The sequence below is a fragment of the Podarcis bocagei genome, assembly GCF_964188305.1.
Source record: "Podarcis bocagei genome assembly, chromosome: 16".
Classification (NCBI taxonomy): Eukaryota; Metazoa; Chordata; class Lepidosauria; order Squamata; family Lacertidae; genus Podarcis; species Podarcis bocagei.
The window spans coordinates 21632253-21657209 of NC_138142.1; the positions used below are offsets into that span (position 1 = coordinate 21632253).

Genomic DNA, 24957 nt, shown 5'->3' on the forward strand with positions numbered 1-24957 from the left:
CATCTGGTTGGCCACTGTGAGAACAGGATGCTGGACTAGATGGGCCCTTGGCCTGACCCAGCAAGCTCTTCTTATGTTCTTAAGTGGCAACAACAAATGTGAATTCTACCTTTGTACAGGAGGCTTAGTTTCCGCACACACTAACCCCCATTCTCTCCTCCACCCAGGCAAGCAAGAGGCACGATCAGACTTCAAGGACACATCCCAGCCAGGGAAAAACACTCAAGGAAGGTACAAAGCAGGTGTGGGCTGTGGAGAAGCATTGTGGCTTGTGGAGAGTCCCGAGGGGCAGATGGAGTGACCCAGAGGGCCGTATCTGGAGAGGCCTTAGGCCCTGAGTCTTACCCGCATGATTTGTGCCTAGCGTACTCCTGGCTGTCTTTCAACCTCACACAGCCATTGGTGCTAGAGGTCTCTTGAGTTTGGCATGGCTCCTCTGAGTGCTTGTTGTCTGTTGGAAGCGGCAGGCAGCTGAGTGCCTCAGTGCTGGAAAAGAAGGAGAGAGAAGAAGAACCTTGTCAGTGAAACATTCACAGGGGCAGGCAGGGCTTCTATTGCAAGCTCCATGGGGCAGAGAACTCTCAGGACCAAGAGAGCACGGCCATCTTGCCATATGTTACCAATTTACTTTGGATCTGCCTAACCTGTACTGTTAGGAACGTGGGTGGTGCTGTGGGTTAACCCACAGAGCCTAGGACTTGCCGATCAGAAGGTCGGCGGTTCAAATCCCCGCTACGCGGTGAGCTCCCGTTGCTCAGTCCCAGCTCCTGCCAACCTAGCAGTTTGAAAGCATGTCAAAGTGCAAGTAGAAAAATAGGTACTGATCCGGCGTGAAGGTAAATGGCGTTTCCGTGCGCTGCTCTGGTTTCACCAGAAGCGGCTTAGTCGTGCTGGCCACATGACCCGGAAGCTGTACGCAGGCTCCCTCGGCCAATAAAGCGAGATGAGCGCTGCAACCCCAGAGTCGGTCACGACTGTACCTAATGGTCAGGGGTCCCTTTACCTTTTTTAACCTGTACTGCTAGGGATCGGTGCCCACAAAGGAAGGGGCAATGGATTCCAGAGGCTCGTCCAGATCAGGTCAAAGACAAGGCAAAGCAGATCAGGACCATGGACACCTCCCAGGGCCTCCTGCTACCTGAGCGTGGGAAGATGTTGCAGCAAAGGGCCATCAGAGATAGCAGAGCCACTGGGAGCTGTCCACGGTCCTGATTTTCTTTGTCTTTGACCCGACCTAGAAGTGTCTGGAATTCGTTTTCACATCCTTTGTGGGTCTCCAAGCCACGCCACCACTCAGTCCATCTAGCCCAGTGTTCTCCAAACTTGGGTCATCAGCTGTTTTTGGACTACAACTCCCATCATCTCTAGCTAGCAGGACCAATGGTCAGGGATGATGGGAGTTGTAGTCTAAAAACAGCTAGAGACCCAAGTTTGGGAAACACTGATCTAGCCCATGTGGTCAGACTCCAACACACGTGAGCCCCAGTTAGCATGAATGACCAGGGGTGATGGGATTGAGTCCAGCAACATTTGTAGGGCCAAAGATTTTCCCATGCCTGCACTGTCAGGGCTGTGGATCTGGTGACTCTCTTGCTACAGATTCCCCCCTTCCTTGTCTCCATGAGATTGTTCTGTAAAAACAGTGCTTGAGGTGGTTCAGAGCATATTCAAAGCAGTCCAAAAGACACATGGGTACTTGTGATATACATTCAGAACCCTTTAGTATGACAGAAGGCAGAACAGAGGCATCCCACTTACTGAATAGATCAGTAATAAAGTATTAATTTTTAAAACAAAAACAAATGAGTTTCAATAATAAATAAGAGTGGGGAGTAATAAAGCAGTAGTTGAGGGTGCAGTTTTGAAGATTCGTTTTCAGCTTTTCCAGTAACAGGAGTATCTCTCTCTCTGACACACAGGCAGGCAGGCAGGCCGGCTGGCAGTCAGGCAGACACACACACACACACACACACACACACACACACACACACTGTTACAGCTCCACATCTATTCCCAGAGCTTCCTCCACAGGTGTTACCCCACTCTTCCAGGACAGGAACTTGACCTGAGGCACTTAAGGGAAGCTGCACTCCTTAAAAAGACATAAAGTTAGCAGAACCTCCAAAAAGGAATCATTTACCTAAAGGTACAGGAGTGCCTGGAAACCACAATAGCATTTTTCCTGCTCACCTATGCATTTATTTACAATGGTGCTTCAGGTTACAAACGCTTCAGGTTACAGACTCTGCTAACCCAGAAATAGTGCTTCAGGTTAAGAACTTTGCTTCAGGATGAGAACAGAAATCACGCGGCAGTAGAGGGAGGCCCCATTAGCTAAAGTGGTACCTCAGGTTAAGAACAGTTTCAAGTTAAAAATGGACCTCCAGAACGAATTAAGTTCTTAACCCAAGGTACCACTGTATTTTTAAAGCACCAAGCTGGAGGACAAATGATGTCGAATCCAGGGAGGAGAGATAGTACAGAAGTTATCTGAGTGCCCTGGCGGTGTCTAAGAATCTATGGCTGCCTGAGATTTTAATTTTAGCACATCCGTTTGGCACATTGCCCCTTCTGGTCCTGTACTGCAGCTTCCAGACCTCTTTCTCTCCCAGAAAAGTTGTGTTTGGCAGCTGGGATGAAAAGCTGCTAAACCAAATCAAGCCATCCGTTAAGAAATGAGGGCTTGGGGTGGAGGCATTGAGTGGCCAACCCCCGCAGATTGATTGGGGTACTGGGAAGCCGAGACACACTTTCAGATTTGCACAAGCCAGTGGTCTTGTCGGGAAGCATTTAGCAAACAAGCAGTTCTTTTGTGCAGCGATATGGCAACTAATGACAGTCTGGGAGCCCCAGCCATGCATAGCTTTCCTGGAAGCAGGAAAGCAGCCCAAAGAGAAAACTGGGTTGTCAGGGTGACATGCCATGCTGTGAGTCACAGATGTTGGGAGCGGGCTGGGAACAGACATCACCAGGTCTGGAGAATGAAGAGGAGTAGGAAAATCGCAAGTTGGACCTGTGACAAAAAAATGTTGCTGTGTTGGGCAAACCCCTGCTCAGGGTTTCCAGCCAGCCATGCCCTTTTCCAGGAGGCTCCATTCCATTATTTCCAGGACACTCTATTCCTTTTCCATGCCAAGGTTGCTGTGTAGAGTGGTCCTTTTTAGGGTTCCAGCCAGCCAGCCAGCCAGCCAGCCATGCTGTTTTCCATCTCACCCACCCCAGGGCACTCCATTCTTTTTTCATATGAAGGGCCCCTGTTCAGGTTTTCAGCCTGCCAGCCAGGACAGTCTTTGGGCAATTCTCCTCGATTAAGTTTCCTGCAGGGAGTTCTGCGATAATCCTTTCCTTTAAGATTAGAATAATCGTTCATATTAAATTGCAAATGCATTTCCCATCACAAACATGAAAGTCTGCAAAGAGGAAACGCGCTCACGCACTCGCACACAGCCATTTATCTGCCTCCGCAAGAATCCAGCCCAAAGAGATTACTAGTATTTTAGGGCTCTGGGGAGCTTCGGGAATCAATGAAAAAGAATATTGGGCTGAAGCAAAAGCAGACTTTGATGGGATTGGGGAACAATTATTTGCATCAATAATTGCTCTCCACACCTGGGGGAATAGTTCAGAGCTTGCTCCACAATTGTAGCACTACGTCGTCCTAAGGCCAGCTATGAATTAACCCAGGAAACAAAGATGCTATTTAGCAAATGCTTAAAAAAAATATTGTAGAGTTAAAAGTACATTGGGGAGGGCTGCCCCTTTCTCCAAGCAGAGATGGTGCACTGCCTGTATTGCATTCAAAGCCAGAGTAACACCACACAGATATTCGGGGGGGGGGGGACGGGACAAAAACAGAAATAAAAAACACCAATTGAAATTCACCAAGGAGTGAGCAAGCTTTCATGTTGCCCAAAGCTCTTCTTCAGACTGACAGCTGAACAAAGGAAAAAGGGGGGGGGGAGGGAATACTTTTGCCGCAAAGTAGGGCACCTCTATATTTTCTGGGGCTTGAACCTGGGACTTTCTGCATGTGGAACAGGGGCATTACACAAGTGACCTCATCACTGCTCTTGAAGATGGTACCATCTGAATTGGGTTGCTTCATTCTGCTGCGGGACGGTGCTGGTCCTGAGTGAGTTTGCTAGGCAGTTTCAATTTTTTCTCCTTCTCACCATAAGGCTTATAAGGCGGTTCAGGAAAGGGCTACAGAGAGACTGTTGCAGATGTAGCGGATGTCTTCTGAATGAACGCCTGTGAAATTGCTGCGGTCCACAAATAGACTGATCAGGATGGAGCGGTCTTTTGTGAAGGAACACCTGCAAAATTGGCATGGGCTGCAAAGAGGACTGAGTCATCCATCCCTATTAGAAAGCCCCGAGGCATTAAGAGGGACTCGAAAGTCACAATTGATTGGCTAGTGCAGCGAGAAGCCACGCTTGGTCCAACGAGAGCCTGCAAGATCTTGTTTTCATTCTCTTCCCCCCATTTAATTTACAATCACAAAGTCCCTGTCCTCACAGGCAGAGGAGCAGCAGCGAGGGATATGATTGCCCTTTGGCACACCTTCCCATCACAAAGACACATCAATTGGAAATGCCAGCGGGAGGGACCTCCGAGATGATCTTCCCGGCTTGAGTGACTTGCAGTTAATCAAGGGGAGAATATTGCTCTGCGGCCTGAATGGCAGATTTCAAAATGCAGCCTCTGGAGAATGTGCTGGTTAAGGGGCATGGCGTATTGGAGGGCAGAGGAACATATAATCAAACCCAGTAGGAAGCTGCAGGAGAAGCTCGTGCTTTGATGCATGTGCCTTCCACCGAGCTTCATAAAGGAGAAGAAACCCACGGAATGTGAGTTGTAGGGTGCCCCAGTCTCCTACCTCACAGGGGGGACAGCCCTCTTTTTGGAGGCATCTTCTCTTGGGTGGACTGGCTGGTCCAAGGCCAGTTTCAAGGTCAAGATGCCTAAGAAAAGTGAGCAGGCACTTTAAGTTGCCAGTCCTCATTGTGTACCTGGGCAGCCAGTTGAGGAGCCACATGGTCCACTTGGTCACAATCCACATTGTGTTTCTGCTTAGATCAGTGGTTTTCAACCAGTGTGCCGTGGCACCTTGAATGATGGTCAGGGGTGCTGCAGGCAACACTGGTCTCTGTCTTTCTTTCTTTCCTTCCCTCCTTTGATGCCCTCTCCTGTCTCTGCCTCCCAAAGCCTTGCACAATTGTGTGTTGCAGCAGTCCTGGCTACAAGCCCCATAGGTGAATGGTGCCTCTGGGGCTGGCCAGGGGGTGCTGGTTGCCAGAAGTTGAGGTGGCCTCGGAGTAAGCAAGCAAGCAAATGGGCAAGGGAGCCCAGCTATCCAGTCCACCAGCCCTAGCTGTTAGGAATGGACAGACAAGTTCCTAGGCCCCTGTGGGGCAGTGTGAAGAGGCACCTCTCTTTGGGGCGTGGGGGTGGGCGTGGGGCAGGACCAGAAGGAGAGGAGGGAAGGCTGAGGGAACACCCCACAGGGGAGGGTGTTCGAAAAGGGGTGAGAGGCTGTGAGCTCTGCAGGCAAGGGGTGGCATAACTGGGCTCCTGAGCCCCACAGATGTGCCACAGAAAGAATGGAGTTAGTCAAGGGAGCCGTGGACTTAAAAAGGTTGAAACCCTCTGGCTTAGATCATAGTTTGCATCTCTCTGCATATCAGTTAGGTTTTACACAGCTGCGCCATCTTTTCTCCTCTTATTTCTTTAAATATTACTTTCTTCTCCTGCCCTTCAGCCTCCCCCAAAAGCCGCTGGAGCAGTCTACAAGTCCCCACCATCAGGCTTATACAATCTAGAAAGAATCAACACAAAAGGAAAATAGATGGGGAGGGGAAATATGCAAACTCGGGTTCAAGTTCTTCGCAGGATGCTTTGGTCTCCTCTCACCCCACCCCAGAACTGCTGGGTGCAAGTGTGAGAGAGATTATGCACAGCATCCGTAGAAATGCTCAGGCAGTTTGCATGCACCCAAATAAGTGCAATGCCGTAAAATAGTGCCTCTGGAAGGTCTGCAGTTTTAAGCCAGTTATAGTGCCCATTCCTTGTGCCCACCAAAAAATCTGCATTAAGAAAGGCTGTGTAACTCGGTGACAGAGCATGTAATCTACATGCAGTAGGTCCTGGGTTCAAACTCTGACATCTCCAGATATGGCAAGGAAAGACTCTTGTTTGACTGCCAGGGTTTCAATGTGGGCAACACTGAGCTAGTTGGGTAACAAGGTAAAGGACCCCTGGATGGTTAAGTCCAGTCAAAGGCGACTATGGGGTTGCAGTGCCCATCTCGCTTTCAGACTGAGGGAGCCACCATTTGTCCATGATGGAAACCAGAGCACATGGAAACACCGTTTATCTTCCCTCTGTAGTGGTACCTATTTATCTACTTGCACTGGCGTGCTTTCGAACTGCTAGGTTGGCAGGAGCTGGGACAGAGCAACGGGAGCTCACTCTGTCGCGGGATTTGAACTGCTGACCTTCTGATCGGCAAGCCCAAGATGCTCAGTGGTTTAGACCACAGCGCCACCCATGCTAGTTGGACCAATGGTCTGACTATGCATAAGGCAGGTTCCTAACAGACTGGCATTGGGTAAGCTACATGCAGTAGTGGAGACACTTTGTCCAGGTGGGGCCAGTGTGGCCCCAGGATCCAGCCCCACTGATGGCTGGATCAACCAGTGACAGTTTTGTTCCCATGATACATCCATAGGTGGTGTTTGTGGATGATTTTGGGCTTGTGCCCGGGTCCCAACTGGAAGTGGTACACCATCTCATTCAACTTTAACCAGTTTAACTTTAACCTCATTTAACCAGTTTGGGGCTCCTGTCCTTTTCCCCTTTTCATTTTACAGAACTACCCAAGGTCACCCTTCGCAAAGCTTTCTCCATAGGGGCTGACATCATACAGTCACATCTATTGGTAATCAACAAAGTTTGTAGGTTCTTCCGTTCCAGCTAATTGATGCCTGACCTTCTCTGAAAGCCCCATTTAAAACTAAAACCCCTTTTGAAGCTAAGTCTTTTGGAATCAATTCTGAAATGTTTTCTGGAACCGGTGACCTGGGTTAATGACCAATTAGGGTGCATTAGTTAAAATGTGAGCCTTGGGGTAAATATGGCTCATAGGAGTCGATAAATAGGAGAGACTTCTGGAAGGAAAGTAGGGTTAGATCAGCCAGGAAGCTGAGGAACCTTTGCTTTCACCATGAAAAGCATTTATGCGGTCTCCAACACCTGGCATTCGCAAGCATTAGTGCCTCAGACCATGGAGACAGAGCATAGCCATCATGGTTAGTAAATACATAGAAATGTAGAGTTAGTTGGAAGGGGTCACAAGGGTCATCTAGTCCAACCCCCTGCATTGCAGAAATCTTTCATCCAAAGTGGGGCTCGAACCCTGGGATTAAGGGTCTCATGCTGTACTGACTGAGCTATCCAGCCTCATCTAAGTAGCCATCAATAGCCTTCTCCGTGAATCTAATCCTCTTCTGAAGCTATCCAAGTTGGTGCTCCTCACTGCCTCTTGTGGAAGTGAGTTCCATAGGCTAATTATAGGCCGCATGAAGTACTTTCTGTTCTTTGTCTTGAATCTTCCAGCATTGGCTGTCCAGAGAGAGAGAGAGAAAGGGGTTCTCTATTTAGCTCAGTTGGTTAGAGCATGGTGCGGATAACGCCAAGGTTGCAGGCTTGATTCCCATATGGGACACCTGGGGTTGGGCTAGATGATCTTCAGGATCCCTTCCAACTCTATAGTTCTTTGATTTTATCCATTTACTTGCCTATTCTCTGAATCAACATTTCCTCATAGGGGGAGTTGCTCCAGAAATAACAACGCAGAGTTGGAGCCTCAGTGCTGTCAAACAGTGCCTGAAACTGCTGCTATAGGAATAATTGCTAAAACACTTAACTCTGATCACTTTTTGGTTTGGATTTTCATTCCAAGATACCCTCCGCAAAGGGCACGTCAGGTCATAGCAAAGGTCAGTCTAGCTCGGCATTGTGTTGCGATACAGAAACCCAGTGCTTCATCAACTTCTTGCATTTTTACTTTTTGCCTTTTTTTAAAAAAAAACTCAAATCAGTTCACTTCCCACTCAGAATCGGAGCAAAAATTTGCATTGCAATTTGCATAATATGCAAAGCAGACTTTCCATGCTTTCATGAACTGGAATATGACAAGGCTAGGTGAAAATTTCTCAGCAAAGATTCAATACCTGCTCGTGGATATATTTAGGATGGTTAAATTACCGAAAAGCATTTTTATATACATAAAAAAAAATCAAAAGTGTTTTAATGGTGTTGGCTCTGCCTGTAACCACAATGTTATCTACACAGGTTAAACAGTCAAGGTGATTTTCTCCTTCGGCATGTATGCTCTGTACACAAGGCTTGTTCACAGTGCAATCCTAGGCCTTCCTACTCAGAGAAAGCCCTATGAAGTTCAAGGGAAATTTCTCTAGACCCACCAAGTGTCCCTGTTTTCCAGGGACAGTCCTGGATTTACAGAAGCCATCTCAGTTTCTGGTTTGATTCCACAATGTCCCTATTTTCACTGGAGAAATGTTGGAGGGCACCCCCAAGCCAAGGAGATAAGTAACTATACAACCTTTAGAAGACATATGAAGGCAGCCTTGCACAGTGAAGTTTCTTTTTTAATGTTTAATGTTTTATTATGTGTTTATATATGTTGGGAACCTCACAGAGTGGCTGGGGTGACCCAGTCAGATGGGTGGGGTATAAATAAGAAAACAATTATCATAATCACCATTGAATAGGACGTCCCTATTTTCATCGGAGAAATGTTGGAGGGTAGGATACTATCAAGTAACTTTGTTTAAGGGACGTGGGTGGCACTGTGGGTTAAACCACAGAGCCTAGAACTTGCCGATCAGAAGGTCGGTGGTTTGAATCCCCGCAACAGGGTGAGCTCCTGTTGCTCAGTCCGTGCTCCTGACAACCTAGCAGTTCGAAAGCACGCCAGTGCAAGTAGATAAATAGGTACCGCTCTGGCGGGAAGGTAAATGGCGTTTCCGTGCGCTGCTCTGGTTCGCCGGAAGTAGCTTAGTCATGCTGGCCACATGACCCGGAAGCCACATGACCCGGAACCAGAGCAGCACACAGAAATGCCGTTTACCTTCCCGCCGGAGCGGTCCCTATTTATCTACTTGCACATGACGTGCTTTCAAACTGCTAGCTTGGCAGGAGTGAGCCTGTTAGAATGCTGAAAAATAATAAAATCCCCTAAATGGGACCACTGGCAGAGGAAGCGTGTGTGCGCAGTGGGTGTGGTCTACCCCAGGTGTCATCCCTGAGGGGGGGGGGACATTGCTGCCCCGCCCCCCGGGACGCCCACCCCGCCCCTACGGACGGTAGCCCCGCCCCTGCCTGGGACAGTTCCACGTCCTACCTTGAGCAAATCGAGAGCAGTTCTTTCAGACACTGCCTCATTCCAAGCTCAGAACCCAGGGCCTTATAAAGATGGATGCAGATGGATTCAATCGGGAGGGAAATCAATTAAATTTTAAACAGGGAGGAAGATTAGAAATCAGGCACAATGCTTTCTTAATTATAGCACCTAATCACTGACTTTAGGGGGGAAAATAAAGTTGAGCTCATTTCCCTTCCTCCGTGCATAGATTGGATGGCTCATAACAAGCGTCTGCGACTCTCCTCAAGCACTCATTCACTGGGGAGGCTTGTCGGATTCATAAAATGATCAGGTGTCACAGCAGAGTGTTTCATATGGTTTCGCTCTCACGCACCCCTGAGATTTTCCTCTTTTTTTTTCCTTTTTGAAAGGTTTTTGTCGCTTATCACCTCCCCTTGGACTCTGGGTTTATTGTGCAGAGATAAGACGGGAGGAAAAGCTTTATGGACAGAACGTGATGAAACGAGTCTTTGCAAGGCTGCCGGAACGAGGCGATGGCAGGAACATCGAGCTCTAAAGAAAATAGCTTGAATTGCAATCAGTGTCAAGTCGCCCGAGATATAAATTACTTGGAATGGGATCCTCCTCCAGTAATTGTTCCCTCTTCCTGCTCTGTGTATTCTCTCCCAGGCCCACCTTGTACAATAGAGGCTGAGCGTAACACTTCACTATCTACCATGCCATCTGCAGTGTATAATGCAACACAATCCATTCCTTTAAAAAAATAAATAAGAGAGCCTTTCACAATGGAGGGAGCACAGAAGACAGAGGACTCAGCTACCTGGAGGATCTTCTTCTCTCCTATTGGTCTGCCTGGTCACTGAGGACAGCGAATGAGGTGCCCGTTGTTTTGCCACAGCCTGAAAAAGCCCACCTCGAAGCAATCGGGCAGGGCCTTCTCTGCTGTGGCACCCTCCCTATGAAATCATCTCCCCTCTGAACTGAGGCAACCCTGCTATCATTCAGACACCTGCTGAAGACATTTCTTTCCTCACAAACCCCCTGCGAATTGCTGCTCAAATGAAGGTGACTAAGGGTCTCTCCTCGAAACTCCCAGCACCCATAAAAAAACTACACTTCCCAGAATTCTTTGGGGATATTTGAAGTGATACAAAACTGCTTTAAATGTACATTGCAGATGGGGCCTAAGCACAGTGAAGAGCCTTAACTTGGTTGGCAGACCCAACAGCTGCGGATCCAAACCAAGAAGCCGGATTGCTGATGGGAGCCTTTGAAAGCAGCGAGACGGAAGAAGGCATTCTTAATTGAAATTTTAAAAGTAAAACCACATTCCATTACATCACGGCAAAATATTTCCCTGCTCGTCACCAGCATGTTTTCCAAACGGTACGCCTGCCCATGATGATCTCTCCGGAGTGAAATAAATGCTTGTTTTGAAACGTATGCAGCTGGTTACTATCAAACCTTGATTTAAAACAGGCTGCAATCATTCCCATAGTTTACACAACCAGCCTTTCTTTGAGAGGGGGATCACGGCATGATTTACACCATCACTGGGCCAGAGAAATCAGCTGCGCTGCTGCTAAAACCATCCTAGATCAGATTCTGTCATCCCCACTTTGCATTTTCTGGAACATATTCCAACCACAGTAGGTAATACGTCTGGTACTGAACACCCTTGTCACAATATTTATAGCATGCAAGGTGTCTTTTCAATACTTTCTCTGGGAAGGCGGGTATTTAAAGCACAGGGTTAGCATGGTGGGAAAGGGATCTTTTTCAGCCCAGTGATTACATTCCCTCCTGGGCCATCTTCCGGGGGCCACATGTCAGTGGCAGGCAGGCTTGGGAGTGGGGGAACAAGTGGAGCAATTAATGTAGATTTTGCCCTGTACAGTAGGCTCGTTGCTATACACCCTTCTCCATCTCAGCAAGTAAAAGGCACGATCGGAGTTCAAGGACGCATTCTGGCTAGGCGAAAGCATAGGGCCAGGGAGGGGTGTGGCCTAGGGAAAGGAGGTGTGGCTTAGAAAGGGGTGTGGCCTGTGGATAATTCCAAGGGCCAGGCAGAAAGGCACTTGGCCCCCAGGCCTGAGGCTCTCCAGCAGGAGCGGGAAGCTAAACCCTCAAGCTGCCCATGCTCTCCTCCCTGTTCTTAGGAGGACTTAGAGCTATTTCTCTCCTAGCGGGGTTGCATGTCTGGAAGGAATATTAGCTTAGGTCACCCATGTCTGAAGGGAGGGAGGTTTGGTGAGGTGGAAAGGGTGGTGGTGGTGGGGAGGTTGGCAAAGTAGGTAGGGCTGGCAAGTGGACGGAGTGGGGTGACAGTCCCAGTCATAATAAAATAAAATAAAATAAAATAAAATAAAATTTGCTATCTATCATCTATATCTGTCTGTCTGTCTGTCTGTCTGTCTGTCTGTCTGTCTATCTATCTATCTATCGTCTATTCCTTCATTGCACGGGGTGGACTAGATAATTCTCATGGTCCCTTCCAACTCTACAATTCTACGATTCCATCAAACCTATCACCTGTATCTATATACTATTGCATTCACTATAAATATACACTTTTAAGTTCTTTACGCGGTATGTAAAACCATTTAAAGAACTCTAATTTCATTAAAAAAAATAATCCTAAAATTAGAATTGATGCAAACTCTCAAATTGCCTCCTTGTAAAATCTATACAGGAGATGCACAAATACACTTTGCGGCGGGAACACAGCAACACATAAATTAATCCCAATGCCTTCTAATTTAATAATTAATAATTCTCCTTTACATTTGTTACTTCCTAGAGCCGCATGCAATCCATGCTTTATACTTACTACACCTAGCTTTATGAGAATCATGGGAAATCCAGAAATGGCAGTGTCACAAGCCATGCCAATCTTCGAACGGCGAGAGAATCTGGGGTTCCTGGCGCCTATCCAGGTTCAGTTTCCTTGGAATGAAGGTCAGCGGAATATGTGGTGCCTTTAGCATGCATGGTTTTATTTACACATATGTACAACCTGAGCACGGGACAGGGGTGTCGCTGTGGCTTAAACCACAGAGCCTAGAACTTGCCGATCAGAAGGTCGGCGGTTCGAATCCCAGCGACAGGGTGAGCTCCCGTCACTCAGTCCCTGCTCCTGCCAACCTAGCAGTTCGAAAGCACGTCAAAGTGCAAGTAGATAAATAGGTACCGCTCCGGCGGGAAGGTTTCCCGTGCGCTGCTCTGGTTCGCCAGAAGCGGCTTAGTCATGCTGGCCACATGACCCGGAAGCTGTACGCTGGCTCCCTTGGCCAATAAAGCGAGATGAGTGCTGCAACCCCAGAGTCGGCCACGACTGGACCTAATGGTCAGGGGTCCCTTTACCTTTACCTTTTACAACCTGAGCATGAGATGGAGGGGCTCACAGCATTGTCGGCCCTACAGATCTTGCTTCTCCATTTGTCGCAGCTTTGGACCCAGCACAGAGCAAGCAAGCCTCTGTGTATCCGGCTTCCAGTCTTTTTCTAGCTATGCTCAAACACACCACTCCAGCTATTGTACTCCTACCTAGCTACAAGGTGGCAGGGAGTGGGATGGAGAAAAAGCACCTATTAGCCTGGAGGAAACTCTTGCAACCTGGATCATTCTTTAGGGATGTTGATGAGGACACTTAAGTGACTAATAATAATAATAATAATAATAATAATAATAATAATAATAATTTATTATTTATACCCCGCCCATCTGGCTGGGTTTCCCCAGCCACTCTGGGCAGCTTCCAACACAATATTAAAATACAGTAATGCATCAAACATTAAAAGCTTCCCTAAACAGGGCTGCCTTCAGATGTTGTCTAAAAGTCTGGTAGTTGTTGTTCTCTTTGACATCTGGTGGGAGGGCATTCCACAGGGAGGGCACCACTACCGAGAAGGCCCCCTGCCTGGTTCCCTGTCACTTGGCTTCTCGCAGCGAGGGAACCGCCAGAAGGCCCTTGGGGCTGGACCTCAGTGTCCGGGTAGAATGATGGGGGTGGAGACGCTCCTTCAGATATACTGGACCGAGGCTGTTTAGGGCTTTAAAGGTCAGCACCAACACTTTGAATTGTGCTGGGAAACGTACTGGGAGCCAATGTAGGTCTTTCAGGACCAGTGTTATGTGGTCTCGGCGGCCGCTCCTAGTCACCAGTCTAGCTGCCGCATTCTGGATTGGTTGCAGTTTCTGGGTCACCTTCAAAGGTAGCCCCACGTAGAGCGCATTGCGATGGCCCTTGCCTTACAAAGAAACCTGTCTGACAACTTCAGCAGTAGAATCCTCTGCAGGTTTCAATGACTGAAGCTTGGAGGCCCCCACCTAGAGCATCTCTTCAAATCTGGGGTAAGAGGGAGGACTTCCAAAGTGCTGGTTCCAAACAGGCTTAAGGCTTGACACCTCTCTCTTTCTAAAATGAGGCAGGAGGCAGCAAACAGGCTTGCAGGTAGCTATGCAAAGCATCGGCAGGCAATGTATGACTGCTCTGTTCAATTACTTTCATCTATAGGTAAACAGCTCTGGTGTAATGGGCTGATTAATCTTCTTATCACACAAAACCCATAAGTGTAATTACATCAGAGACTACGGATCCCTGAGCATAGTATCAATCAAGCAATCGCAGATTCCCTCCCCTCCTGTTCACACACACACACACACATACCACCTCCAGCTGAGATGGAAGGAGAGGAAAAGAGAAGTTCTTATATTTCCTTTGTGTTGCCAAACAGGACTGATTGAGGGAGTGGTTTGCTGTTTTAAGAAGGGTATCGACAGCCAAGGTGATCAAGGGTCTGGAAACTAAGCCTTATGAGGGATGTTTGAGGGAGTTAAGTATGTTTAGCAAGGAGAAGGGAAGAATGAAAGGGGATATGATAGGCATCATCAAATATCTGAAGAGCTGTCCCATGGAAGATGGAGCAAGTTTGTTCTCTGCTGCTCCAGAGGGGAGGAGCCGAACCAATGGATTCTAAAGACACAGAAGGAGATTCTAACAAAACGTTAGAACATGGGTAGGCAAACTAAGGCCCGGGGCCCGGAACGGGCCCAGTTGCCTTCTAAATCCAGCCTGTGGACGGTCCGGGAATCAGCGTATTTTTACATGAGTAGAATGTGTCCTTTTATTTAAAATGCATCTCCCTAACCCTAACTCCTAAGGAAATAAAACCCGGACACCTCCTGTACCCCTAGAACTCTCACTGTACAGACAGTTGGAGCATGCATTAAAATTCATTTTGAGTTTTATCTTCCAAAGAAGGAATTATCCATTCGAAAGCGTTAAGGCAGGAAGAGTGGAAGGCGAGAAGCAGGGGGAACCTCTTGAAACAACAGCGTCAAAGAATGCACCCCTCGCCCTTCAAATTAAATGAAAGGAAGTAAAATAAACGCCGTCAAGTTCTCATGATTTTCACGCTGGTGACATCAGTGGGAATTTTGATTTGGCTATTATATTCATCTCACAGCCTGTCTTCTAAGCTCCTTTCTCCCCCCTTTTTTAACGGGGTGTGTGGGGGGGATCAATTAACTTTTAACAAGCACCTTTTATCGCTTTTGCTTTTGGAAAAAACCAAATGCCGCCGCTCCTTTTTTGGAGGGAGACCATGTATTGGCAGCACCGTCAGTGGCAGGCCCCCTCCTGGAGCCGAGATATCAAGGAATTGTGGAGCTTCAAAACCTACCTGGTGGGGATTACTGCATTGAAGGCTTGTGCTAAAGAAGAGATAAACTAGAAAACAGGAGGCAGGGGAAGGAGGGAGGGATCTGCAGCCAGCGATGGTGATTTTGTGGGGGAGGGGGTTGGTTTTAAAAAATACCAAATAGAGACTGGGAGTTAGCCATGTTGGGTTGGATCTGGGTGGTTTGCGAGTGCACTTATATATGAATGAAATGTGCATATATATATATATTGTGCGTGTGTGTATATATTCAGTGGACACTCGGGTTGCGAACGTGATCCATGTGGGAGGCACGTTTGCAACCTGCAGCGTTCGCAACCCCCGGTGCCACATCTGCGCATATACGGGTTGCGATTTGGTGCGTCTGTGCATGCGCAAAGCGGCGAAACCCGAAAATAACCCGTTCTGGTACTTCTGGGTTTCAGCGTGTCCGTAACCCAAAAACGCGCAACTTGAAGCATCTGTAACCCGAGGTATGACTATGTGTGTGTGTATATATATATATATATATGAGAAATATTCCCTGAGAAAACTTCACATTATTTTAGCACACCAAACAACTCCCAATGCCACCTTGGCTTTTCTAATTACCATATTTTTCCTTGTATAATACTAGTTTTTTACCAAAAAAATAATAATGTCAAAAATTAGGGGGAATCTTATACACGGATAGTGCCGAGGGTAGACTGGTGATTGGTAGTTGCCCCAAAATAGGGGTGTCTTATACAGGGGGGTGTCTTATAGACGAAAAAATACGGTACTCTAAATATTTCCTCTGCAGAAGGAGATGTCCTGGAGAAACCTTTCCCAGTAGTTATTTTCACTTACAAATCCTATCTGCCGTACGTCTGAGATTTCCCAGACATATCTAGGATTTGTCTGTCAAAAATAGGGTCTGGGTGGAATTTCTGAAAACCGGTAAAAATGTCCAGGAAAACCCAGGCATATGGCAGCCCATGTCGGAAGCTCAACAACTTTGCAAAGCAAACCAAAAAAAACCCAAACTACTTTTGTGCCTGGATTTTCACTTTTTAAAATATGGCAACCCTTGTTTGAAGGGCATATTTGTGTATGAATAGGGTATGCCTGTAACTTGGATCCAAGAACTACAGTATTTACCATCTCAGAAGAATGGTCAGGCTGCCCAGGTAATGCAATCAGCAAAACATTATCAGGGATCTTGGCAGACGGCCACACTCTCAAATTTCTGTGGTGGACCACCTCTTTCTGTGATGTATGTGTGATGCTTTTAAGGTGGTCTTTGGCTAAGGGCAATGTCAAAAGTCTTTAAAAGTTCCTGCACACTTTGTTCTGGGTCTTTCTTACCTTCTTGAAAGGCGTGGAAGCAGGGCCGGATTTAGGTTTGATGAGGCCCTAAGCTGCTGAAGGAAATGGGGCCCTTTATATGTCTAGCTGTCCTTTGTCAACAACAAATTGTCGCTGTTTTTGTGTTGAATATATGCTATATGGTAATTTATGGACCTAATAAATTTCTGGCGGTTCCCTCATTGCGAGAAGTGAGGCTACCAGAGGGCCTTCTCGGTAGTGGCGCCCGCCCTGTGGAACGCCCTCCCATCAGATGTCAAAGAGGTAAACAACTACCTGACATTCAGAAGACATCTTAAGGCAGCCGTGTTCAGGGAAGTTTTTAATATTTAACGCTGTACTGTTTTTAACACTTGATTGGGAGCCGCCCAGAGTGGCTGGGGAAACTCATCCAGATGGGCGGGGTATAAATAATAAATTATTATTATTAGTAGTAGTACTACTAATAGGTATCTAAAGCCATTTGCACATAACAAATAGGAGCCTACACAACACAAAACACTCTTGCTGTATGTTGGTTTGATTTTATTTGTTTTTTATCTTATATTTTGAGAATGTTCACCCAGTTTTTCCCCCCTTTAATTTTTGGGGGGCCCGCAAGAGAGTGGGGCCCTAAGCTATAGCTTGTTTAGCTTATACGTACATCCAGCACTGAGAAATCCAGCACTCTGTTTCAACATAAAAATAAAGACTGGCCTTGCTTTCCCTAGATCTTGCCTCCATTCATTCTTCTCTGACTGATCATGAACTTAGGGGCTCAGACACTTGGGGAGTTGGGCAGCAAAAGCCAACAGATAGATAGCTAGATAAATAAATAAATAGATAGAGATAGATCATAGAACTGTAGAGTTGGAAGGGGCATGGAGTATTGAGGGCTTTGGCAAGGAATACACACACAGAGTACAGTGGTACCTCGGGTTAAGAACTTAATTCGTTCTGGAGGACCGTTCTTAACCTGAAACTGTTCTTAACCTGAGGTACCACTTTAGCTAATGGGGCCTCCCGCTGCCGCCGCACGATTTCTGTTCTCATCCTGAAGCAAAGTTCTTAACCCGAGGTACTATTTCTGGGTTAGCGGACTCTGTAACCTGAAGCGTCTGTAACCTGAGGTACCACTGTATTCCTGGACTTTGGGACGGAGGCACCAGCCTTTAAAACTTTAATTTGCTGGGAACATTTTGAGACACTAGCTTAGTCCCTCTAGTTGACTGACCCCACACTACTGATCTATCCCAGGATCCTATTCTCACAGCCGGATGCCCGCAAGTAAACCCTTTAGTTGCCCCACTAGCTGCTTTCTAACTTTCCCCAGCTAAATCTTTTCCTCTCTCTCTCTCTCTCTCTCTCTCTCTCTCTCTCTCTCTCTCTCTCTCTCCCTCTCTCTCTCCTGATGCCATTTCTGCTGGCTGCCAGCTTTGAAGTAAGATGGATATAGCTTCCCGCACCCCCACTGCAGGCGTCAGGGTCTGCCTTCGCTCAAGCTGGTTTTGAGCCATCGGAGCATGAAAAAGAAAATTGCCTCCCGCCCCCATATGTTCGGCTCCGAAGCATTCCACTCAGATAACTCAGAGGGCCGCAAAACACCCCGCGGCTGCGCTGCAGTGCTGGACGGGGCCTTCCGCCCTGGGGGTCCCGAGCAAAATGCCGGCTCAGTAGAGTCGAAAAGCCGTGGACTCGAAAACTGCCAGCTTTGTGCAAATGTAAGAGAACTTCAAACGGCAGAGTTTGCTTTTCCTCCACAGTGGCTCTTTAGATAGGGTTTGGGACGACAGCTGCAGAGCTGTGGTGGGGCTAGATGGCTCAGTCAGCAGAGCGTGTGGCTTTGAATTGCAAGGTCGTGGATTCAAAACCCACGCAGGACAAATGATCCCCGCGTTGTGTGGGGGTTGGACTGGATGACCTTCAGGGTCCCTTCTAGCACTACAATTCTATGATTGCGTGAGATGGCTATTTAGAATGTTCGGGCATGCAAATAAGGGGAGCAGTTAGAGGGAACTGATTGGTTTACTGGCAGATGACAGCACAATGGGTCTTCAGTCTGCAAGATCCTGATTGCATCATTAAAGACTTTATTCCTTTTCCTAGAAGACTGGGACTTGGGAGTGGGGGCTTTCCCTCTCTGCTAACCCTGAAGAGTTGGCTGATTCACTTCAGTTCTTTAAACTTTCTTAAGATAAGCCAGTCATTTTAAAGATTATTCTGTGTTGTTTGGATGGTATTTTTTGTTGTGGGGGATGACGACTTGTAAACCACCCTGATCTTTGTATATGATGAATGGGGAGCAGGGGGATATATATATATATATATATATATATATATATGGCATCCCCAGATGTTTTGGACTACAATTCCCATCACCCCTGACCACTGGTCCTGTTAGCTAGGGATCATGGGAGTTGTAGGCCAAAACATCTGGAGGGCTGCAGGTTGGGGGTGCCTGATATATCTATATCATCTATATCTATATCTATATCTATATCTACACACACAGAGAGAGAGAGACACACATAAATTAAATGTGAATGGTCACATATTCCCTCAGTCAACAGAGTACGAGGCTTTTAATCTCAGGGTTGTGAGTTCAAGCACCACACTGAACAATGATCCCTGCATTTCAGGGGGTTGGTCTAGATGACCCTCGTGTCCCCTCTACGATTCTGTGACTGGGGAGATGTGGGTGGGTGTGAGAGAGAAGCTGCAATGTGCCACACATCCCCGGGATGGGTGGGTCTAGAAGCAATAGTGTAAACAATTTGTATGACCAACTAGGAAGTACCCGACCATTGGTCCTTCTATCTCAGTTCTGCTGGCCCTGACTGGCAACAGCTCCCCAGGGTTTCTAGCAGTGGCTACATGGAGACGCAGTTAGGGATTGAACCTAGGACTTTCTGTATTCAAATCAAGTGCTCCACCACTAAGCTACAGCTTTTCCTCCATAAAAATACAGGGAGCTTCGTTCTACTGAGCAACACCTTCAGTCTATCTAGCTAGCTCAGTACAGTTGACACTGACTGGCAGCAGCTCTCAGTGGTTTCAGGCAGGGGAGACTTCCATCTCTATCTAGTGGTGGTTCTCCAAGGTTTCACAAGGTTGACACAAAAGGAGGTGGGGAGGAAGGAGGAAGAGGACAGAGCGGAAAGCAAAGTTGGGTGTCAGCAGTGGCGTAGCGTGGGGGTGCAGGGGGGGCTGGCCGCACCGGGCGCAACATCTGGGGGGGCGCGCTCGCTCGCACTCGCAGCTCTCTGCCCCTACTAAAATCCACGGGTTAGGGGGCGCAAATTACTTGCCTTGCCCCGGGTGCTGACAACCCACGCTACGCCACTGGGTGTCAGTTCTTAAGGCTTTTCATAACGACTATAAAGGAGACAATTCAGGAAAAGTTCGCAACCGGGTGGCATTGGAGGCAGAACCAAAGGCAGCCGCCCTCTTAGCAGAACAGATGGCATAGCTCCCCCTCCATTCTCTCCCTTCCACTCCTCTTCAGCCTGATGGAAAGAATGCAGGACTGCTACTTCACATTCACAAGGAAAAGCTCCTCTTTGCGTCTGTGCCAGAGTGAGTCACATGCATGGCTCTGTGTCCTCTATGCTGCAGAACAAACAAACAAGAACCAAGTCAGGAAATCCAGATCCTGCACAAAAAATAGTGGAACTCTCTGACTTGTTTAAAAGGATCTAAGTGGCCCTGTGTGAGTACTATGCTGGGAGAGAAATACAGTAGATGCAGCTAAATAACATAAGAACGTTAAGATTGTTGGGATACTGCCAGGGAGATAAAGTCCATCATGGCCCCCAAGCCGGCTGCCGGACGATCCATCGATCTCCCGTAGTCACGCAGTATGAGCAATTAGCGACACGAGTTTCCTGAAAATACCTTGCCACATTCCAGGGCTCGTGCACACTCTTATCAGCAGATAATGCACAGCCAGAAGTCGCACTCAGGAGAGCATTATTTACAAGCTTTTATTCAGCGTTGATCAGAACAAAGAAAGACATGACTGTCTGCATCAGTGTCTTCGACAGAGAGAGAACGAAAAGTGGCCTGGAATGTGGCAAGGTATTTTCAGGAAACTCGTGTCGCTAATCGCGTGACTACGGGAGATCGATGGATCGTCCGGCAGCCGGCTTGGGGGCCATGATGGACTTTATCTCCCTGGCAGTATCCCAACAAAGATGAGCCAGCTGGACCAGACCAATGGCCCATCTAGTCCAGCATCCTATTCTCACAGTGGTTGACCAGGTGTCCTTATGGGAAACCCACAAGCAGGACCCAGGCACAAGGGCAATCTCCCCTCCTGCAGTTTCCAGCAACTGCTTATTCAGAAGCATTACTGCCTCCAACTGTGCATAGCCATCAGGGACGCGGACTTATAAAAAATATTGGGGGGGGGGCCCCGGGAAAGCTCATGAATAATAAATAAGCTCATGAATATGCAAATAAAGTGGCGCCGCCTCCTCGTGAGCGAATAGGGGAGAGCATGCTGCGCCTATTAATCAGCTCCGAAGGAAATTGGGTGGAGCTTTTGCTCGGGAGGGAGGGCAGGAGGCATGCAGCCCGACCCTGTGCATTTTGGGCTGGGGGAGGGGCGGCGATGGCGCTCTGCTGGAGGGGCGCCCAAGATTATTGGGGGGGCAGAGCCCCCCCAAACGAATTTTTGAGGGGGCTCGGGCCCCCTCAAGCCCCATGGAGTCGGTGCCTATGATAGCCATCATGGCTTGCAGCAATCGATAGCCTTATATGCTCTGTGAACTTATCTAAGATAAAGGTACCCCTGCCCGTACGGGCCAGTCTTGACAGACTCTAGGGTTGTGCGCTCATCTCACTCTAGAGGCCGGGAGCCAGCACTGTCCGCAGACACTTCCGGGTCACGTGGCCAGCGTGACAAGCTGCATCTGGCGAGCCAGCGCAGCACACAGAACACCTTCCCGCTAGTAAGCGGTCCCTATTTATCTACTTGCACTTTGACATGCTTTCGAACTGCTAGGTTGGCAGGCGCTGGGACCGAGTGACGGGAGCGCACCCCGCCGCGGGGATTCGAACCGCTGACCTTTCGATCGGCAAGTCCTAGGTGCTGAGGCTTTAACCCACAGCGCCACCCGCGTCCCTAGTACTCTCTAGAGTAGTACTAGAACTTATCTAGTACTCTCTTAAAACCATTTAAATTGGTGGCCATCACTGCCTTCCTGTGGGAGGGAGTTCCATAGTTTAAATATGCACTACTTAAAGAATTCCTTTCTGTTCTCTGCCCTGAATCTTCCAACATTCCGCTTCATTGGATGTTCATGAATTTTAATGTTGCAAGAGAGGGAGAAAAAACTTTCTCTATCCAGGCAGTTGGAGGATGTATGGTGGCTAACAGATTGAGGTTGAATCCTGACAAGACAGAAGTACTGTTTCCGGGGGACAGGGGGCTGGCTGGTGTGGAGGACTCCCTGATCCTGAAGGGAGCAACCGTGCCCTTGAAGGACCAGGTGCGCAGCCTGGGAGTCATTTTGGACTCACAGCTGTCCATGGAGGTGCAGGTCAATTCTGTGTCCAGGGCAGCTGTTTACCAGCTCCATCTGGTATGCAGGCTAAGACCCTACCTGCCCGTGGACTGTCTCGCCAGAGTGGTGCATGCTCTGGTCATCTCCCACTTGGACTACTGCAATGCGTTCTATGTGGGGCTACTTTTGAAAGTGACCCAGAAACTACAACTAATCCAGAACGCGGCAGCTAGACTGGTGACTGGAAGTGGCTGCCGAGACCATATAACAACAGTCCTGAAAGAGCTACATTGGCTCCCAGTATGTTTCCGAGCACAATTCAAAGTGTTGGTGCTGACCTTTAAAGCCCTAAATGGCCTCGGTCCTGTATACCTGAAGGAGCGTCTCCACCCCCATCGTTCAGTCCAGACACTGAGGTCCAGCTCCAAGGGCCTTCTGGCGGTTCCCTCACTGCGAGAAATGAGGTTACAGGGAAACAGGCAGAGGGCCTTCTCGGTGGTGGCGCCCGCCCTGTGGAACACCCTTCCATCAGATGTCAAGGAAATAAACAACTATTGGACTTTTAGAAGACACCTGAAGGCAGCCTTGTTTAGGGAAGTTTTTAACGTTTTAAGTTTAATCATGTTTTTAATAGTCTGTTGAAAGCCACCCAGAGTGGCTGGGGAGACCTAGCCAGATGGGCAGGGTATGTATGTATGTATGTATGTATGTATGTATGTATAAATAAATAAACAAATAAATATTATTATTTTCTCCATGCCATGTATCATTTTATAAACTTCTATTATGTTAAGTTTAAAAGCAAACTTTAAAAAATTGTTGCAACGAAAGAAAACTAAATGTCCATTTGTTTAAAGGTAATGCTTGCTGCATGTTATATACATCACAAAAAATAAAAGAACCAGGGCAGTAGGTTTTGGCTTTACCCACCACTTTGCCTATATATAGCGTGTTTTGAGTAGAATCACACTGTAAACGGCGCAACCCTGAATTTTGCCCTTGTAAACCTAGGTTAGGATAAAACGCCATTCTAGGTTTCTCCTGATGTAGCTGAAGTTATATTTGCTGGACTAAATCTCACTGACCGGGTGCTTTGACTTCTGTCCTTGAGAGGAGGAATGCAGTTTCCTCTCTTGCCGGACAACAATTAGTGTCAGAGTCCTTAATCTGTGGCTGCGAGGCTCTGTTGGAGCGTGGATGCTTTGGGGCTGAGAGTGTCACAGTCTTTTAAATCCAAACAACCCCAGGGAAACAGAGGTCCTTCAACACAGGCAAAATGTATGTGGTGTCTGTGATGAGAAAACAGGATATGTTTGTGGGCAGGGGTGCAGAGACGGAGATTTATTTCTCTACTTGCTCGGGGATGTGCACTGGGTGAGTACGGATCAGATCAGCTGTGGCATCTCCTAGGGGTTTGGGAAGAATCTATCGGGTCTTTTCTGAGCAGGGAGGACACTAGATTATTTTTCAGAGTGTTGTAAGTGATATGAGACTCTTGGGTTGTGGGGGTCAGTTTGGATGATGCCACAGGCCCCTTTCTAGTTCTTGGGGTCGTGTATCTGTAGGTGTAGAATGTATAAGAGAAGGCGTGCCAAACCAGCTCCTTTATTAAGACAATGGCTTTGGCTAGCTAGCTAAGCACCACAATCGACATAACCAAAGAAGTTGTTCTGTGTCATTGCTTGCATGTGGCCCTCAGAAGGTTGCTATGAATGGAATGTGGCCCTCGGGATGAAATATGCTTCCTCACCCCTCCTGAACAAGGCTTCCTGCCTAGATCCAAATCTTTCCTAGACTTTGATTCAACTAACTTCCTCCGTTGACCAAGGACGCCTGGGACAACTGAGGACTGTTCCCAAATGGGGCTCAGCTAGAGGACCTCTAGGTGCCCTTTGTGGTTACGATTCTGCCACCGTCTCTCCGCAAACATTGCCATCAGTTCTCGGGGAAGGAGAGATAAAAAGGTGCGTGGATTATTCAACGCCACATGTTTTCTCCCCTCCCTACCTCACATTTTTAATTATTTCTCTTTATAAAAAATAATTAGTCTCAATCAAGGCAGAAGCTCTTCAGAATTACAGCTCATTAGCCACTCTCCCGCTTCCCAGTTGCTATAAAAAGTCAGGCTCTGCTGATGAAAATTAGACCCTTGGAACTAGTTTTGCATATGAGGAGGGTGAGCTTCCTATATAACCGTCATCTGCATCTGCTTAGCATAGCCAATTGCCACCAGGGAGAAAAAAGAGGAATTAGGTCTCTGTGCTGATGAGCGGCCAAAGTCCAGAAGGAAGAATGGGAGACCTCCGGACCTTCTAGGTGCTAGGAATGGGGGATCTTTGTCCCTCCTGATGCTGAGGACCCACCTCCCATCAGCCCCAGCAAGCATGGCCAATAGCCAGGGATGATGGGAGTTGTAGTTCAGCAACGTCTGGGGGGCCAAGGTTTCCACTACACCTGTCCTAAGCCCTGCAGGAATAAGATGTGGGATGGCTTGTGGGTCTTGTTCAATTTCATTCATTTATTCCAAAGAAGCTGCAAGTTGGGATGTTCAGGGTGGAGACAAGGAAGGACTTCTCCACACAGCACAGGGTTAGACTGTGGAACTCTCTCCCACAGGAGGAAGTGATGGCCACCAACTTGGTGTCAGGGACCGTGCTGAGGAGGGCTGCACTGAGGAAGAATGGTGGGAGCCTCTCCCTGATCCTGAATCTTCCCAGGCACAGGTTTGAAGTTAACTACCGTATTTTTCGCTCTATAAGACGCACCAGACCATAACATGCACCTAGTTTTTGGAAGAGGAAAACAAGAAAAAAAATATTCTGAATCTCAGAAGCCAGAACAGCAAGAGGGATCACTGCGCAGTGAAAGCAGCAGTCCCTCTTGCTGTTCTGGCTTCTGGGATAGCTGCACAGCCTGCATTCGCTCCATAAGACGCACCCACATTTCCCCTTACTTTTTAGGAGGGAAAAAGTGAGTCTTATAGAGCAAAAAATACGGTAACTTGATCCAGACTTTTCAGACTGTAACAGCCACCCACCAGTTTTTGCACTGAGTT

The 24957-nt window shown here is 47.8% G+C and overlaps 1 protein-coding gene across 1 annotated transcript in view; it reads right to left on the reverse strand.

The window, feature by feature from the left end:
* The window catches only part of SRRM4 (serine/arginine repetitive matrix 4), a 124935-nt gene that overhangs the window by 45410 nt on the left and 54568 nt on the right, over positions 1-24957 (reverse strand). The window contains exon 2 of the mRNA XM_081175287.1: positions 346-486. Within this exon, the coding sequence (XP_081031413.1) occupies positions 346-486 (141 nt within the window). The remainder of the gene's footprint in view (positions 1-345; positions 487-24957) is intronic.